General features: G+C 58.1%; 1 protein-coding gene across 1 annotated transcript; it reads right to left on the bottom strand.

Annotated features, from left to right (window-relative positions):
• Window positions 1–3,968, bottom strand: CRIP1 (cysteine rich protein 1). The gene is made up of 5 exons (XM_082054155.1): window positions 3,836–3,968; window positions 1,039–1,133; window positions 863–920; window positions 700–747; window positions 1–345 (listed from the first exon to the last, which is right to left on the bottom strand). The coding sequence occupies exons 1-4, from the start codon at window positions 3,873–3,875 to the stop codon at window positions 707–709; spliced, it is 234 nt and encodes a 77-aa protein (XP_081910281.1). The 5' UTR covers window positions 3,876–3,968; the 3' UTR covers window positions 1–345; window positions 700–706.

Below are 3,968 nucleotides of genomic sequence, written 5' to 3'. Positions count from 1 at the left end.
AAGCTTCTCTCAGTCTGGGTTTATTAAAGACTGAGAATACAACTGTGGGCCCAGCCACAAGAACCGGGTGCCAAAAGCAGGGCTGGGTTTTGGCTGGAAGGGTGCGGTCTTTTCTCCAGGCGGTCTCCAGCGATACTGGCCAAATTTCCTATCCGGCAGGGCGTCTCAGCGCCCCCACCCCGGCAGCGCTCCATCTGGAGCAGAGCCCCTCTCCGCACCAGCCCCAGCCTTGGTTACTTATTGCTTTGAATGTGCTAGTCTAGTACACAGTGAATTAAAAACAAAAATGCATGTCTGTTGCCGTGCGTTGGTGCTGTCTTCAGGCTGTGCTGGGAACCGCCAGACCTGGAGAGGGATGGAAGAGAGGAATGGATGAAATGAGGCTGGTCTGGGAGCAGAGATATCCCAGGGACAACGGTGCTCCAGGACAGACCCTGTCTTTGCTGACAGGCCACAAAGCAAAAGGCTTCGGCGTCTGTTGCTGGAGCTAAGCGGGTGCTGACGGTCACTGAGGGCTGGTGGAGAGGAGGAGCTGGCACCCAGCAGGTCGCTCCCGAGCGCTGGCGTGAGGGCTGGGTGTCACAGCCAGCCTGGGGAGATGCCGCGGCTTGTCTGCCTTCCCCACTTGCTGGGGGGGTACAGTCCCAGCCAGCCTGGCCAAATGGAGGAAGGAGGGGAACACCGAGGGAAGGCACCAACCTGAGGTTTATTTGAACGTGTGGCTCTCAGCTCCTCCCCGGCCAAACCCTGGAAGAGAGACAGAGCACGGTCAGCATTGTTGCAGGACGGTGGACGCACCAAGAAATGGGAGCTCTGAGCCGCTTTCTCCTCCCTCCCACAGCCCCGGCCACAGTGACCCTACCTTTGGGCCCGAACAAGGCAGCATAGCAGGGGTGGTTGCAGTATGGTTTGCCGTCATGCTGCAGGGAAAGAGAAAGCATCAGCCTTGGCTGCCCTTCAGCCCCATCCCTGTCCATCCCACCCCTCCTGCAGTCCCTGGCTGAAGGGGACAGGGACCTCCTGGGCAGAAAACCTCACCTCTGCATGGCCACCAGACGTCAGGGTCTTGTTACACTTCTCGCATCTCAAGCAGGGCCGGTGCCAGTCCTTCCCCAGAGAAGTCACCTTCTCGGCTGCCATGGAAAGGAGACAGGTTAGTTCAGGCACTGAACAGGCACAACAAGTAAGTTTTGGTAGGTTGATCTCCTTACCATCAACCCTAGGGAGGATGTTTTGGGGCATTCTCTCAAGTCTATTTGTCCAGGACAGAGGGCAACATGTTTCAAAACCAAGTGCTCGCTGTGCACACACTTGGCTGAGCACATCCAGACACCGAGATCTGAAACAGCAGTGTCGTGCCCAGGGTGAACATCGCTGCATCCTTGCAGACGAACTGACTTCTATCTGTCTTCCAAAGATCTTGGGACCTTCCTCCTTCCAACATCAGCCTGCAAAGGGATTAATTTCTCCCCAGCCAGCTGGAGCCCAAGCAATCACTAGAGTTGGCAGGAGCAAATGGGGGATGCTGGCTAGGACTGGGGAGGCAAAGCCATCACCGTGCCCTACCAGCACAAACCAGTCTCCTCCAGCCACCAGCACTCTGGCCACCACTCTGATTCTGCATGCACCATGGCAAACCAGAGTGGGGCTGGAGCTTGGCTGGGGTTCAGGCAGCGGCAGGGGGGACAACGTGCTGTTTGCCGTAGCCAGGATGTGTTTACGGAGAGAGGAGGGAACACAGGGTGGCTTTTAATTGCAGCACGGCAGGGGAGGAGGGTATTTTCTGCAGATATAAAGCAGAGTTTTCCACAGGAACTCCATCAGAGCGAGGCCCAAGCATTCTCCCCATGCCTGCAAAAGGAGGTCCAGCAATGGGACCGAGCTGTTGCTGGCAGCCTGTGCCCCAGGGGGCCCTCAGCAGTCCAAAGCACCTCTTCTTCGGAGTCCAAATATGCTCACAACAGCTTACACAAGGAGCCAAGCCGGCGGCTGCAGAGGTGGGAGTGTGGGCAGTGCCCAAATGTCACGAGGCAGCCCTGCTGCCGTCCCCCGGTGGCACAAAGAGCCTGCTGTGCCTGCAGCCTGGCAGGAGCCAGTGTCCTCCCCGTTAGGAGTCCCAGGAGCCCATGCCTGGCCCACGGCGTGGTCCTCCCATCATCAGGCTCTGGAAGGAGCTCAGCCTCCCCACCTCTTGCACAAGCGTTTGCACTAACACTCGGGCAGGAGCTCTGCCAAGGCTCACTGCAGCAGGGCCCCCCGGCTCTTGGCCATGCAGCTGAGATTGCCCTGGAAATCTGGTGGTGGCCCTGCAGACCCCATCCCCAGTCTCTTGGCATCATCTCCTCCTCATCCCTGCTCTCTACAGACATGATTTGGCCAATAGCAGCCCAAGGCACACCTGAGCAGGACTGCTAAGCTTTGAGAACCCTGGGGTGTGTTGGATCTGGGCTTGCTCTGCCTCCATAGCCAGTACTCCTTATCTCCAGGGACACAAATCACAAAGCAAGCTTGGTCCTCCAGCAGCTTTTGAACCTTCCTCAGCATCAACAGAGACGGTTTTGTAAGAGCAGCCTGATAAGCTCAGGGCCAAACAACACTATTCCACTCCCTTCACAGCTGCACCTGCAGGCACAGCAAACCCAGCTCACCCTGACTGCGATCGAAGCAGATCCACAGGGAAAGACAATCACTGACACCAGCACCTTGGTAGCTTCTTCTATCAAGACATGGGTAAAAGAGGTACCCCAGAACCCTCAGTCACAGGAGGGAGCCCCAAACTGTATTGTGCCAAAATGCCACCTCAAAGCCTGGCTGCAAGTGTCGAGTTCAAGTTTAGGCAAAGTGATGTTCCCCAAGCGCAGGAGCCATGTCCACAACACCCCTCCGGGCAGCCCCCACGCCAGCTCCAGCACATCTCCCCAGGGTGGGCATCACTAACGGGCATGGTTGTTTCACAGGGAGACCAGCCCCCGTGTTTGAGCTTCCCAGTTCTCTGGCAAAGCACAGGTAGAAGTTGGGGCACACACACAAGCAGAGCAGAAGACAGAGAGAGCAGAAGTCAGTGTTGGCACTCAGGTCCCAGATCCCTCAGCTCTAGCAAATTAAAAAGTAAGGAGTGAGTATAAGCTACTACAGCAAACCCCCTCACGTTCAGCTAAACCAGGAAAGTGGGGACGTCTGACAGCCACTACCAGCAGGGTAAAAGTCTCAAACACCCCCAAATATCTATGGGCAGGACAGCGGGACCACAGCACCAGAAGGGGCAAGAACCTGGAACACCAGTGTCCCAGTTTGGGGTAAGGACACCTACCTGAAGCCCAGCAGCAGACAGGAGCCAGACAAGGCTTGCAGCTAGTCTGCAACAGTGGCTTAAAAATAACACCCAAGGGCTGCCATCTCACTTTGCTAAACCACACAGGACATGTGGGCAACACACTCGCCTAGGAACATGAGTGTGGGTGCAGCAGGCTGCACCAGCCAGGCCTTTGGGCTCCAAACTGGCACAGGGCTGAGCTCCCTTGCTGTGCCGTGGTCCTGGCTGTAGGGTGGGGGTACCCACTGCAGCCCACACCCTGCAGCGAGACACCTCCTTGGGTGCATTTACAGGGTCACCCACCCAGGCAGCCCTGGGGACCCACAGCACAGGAGTGCACAACTTTGAGGCACCCCAAGAATTTGCATTGCTGGGGTGCACAGGGACCTGTAAACACTGGTCCCAGGAACCCAAACCCCAGCGGGGTGCAGCATCGGGGCACCCCAGCATGAGCAGCCCGACAGCCCTGCAGTCCCCGCAGAGTGGGGGCGTCTGGCGGGGGGGGAAGCAGGAAGTCCTTACCGAAGTAGACCTCCTTCTGGCAGCGGGGGCACTTGGGCATGGTCCCGGCTCGGCTCGGGCGCCGCTCGCACCGGCTCTGGGATGCTCCGCGCCGGCCCCGCCGGAGTCACTGCCCGGCCGCCCCGCCCCGCCC

Source organism: Streptopelia decaocto, assembly GCF_964273445.1.
Source record: "Streptopelia decaocto genome assembly, chromosome: 5".
In the NCBI taxonomy this organism is placed as follows: domain Eukaryota; kingdom Metazoa; phylum Chordata; class Aves; order Columbiformes; family Columbidae; genus Streptopelia; species Streptopelia decaocto.
This window is presented reverse-complemented; position numbering and strand designations above follow the sequence as displayed.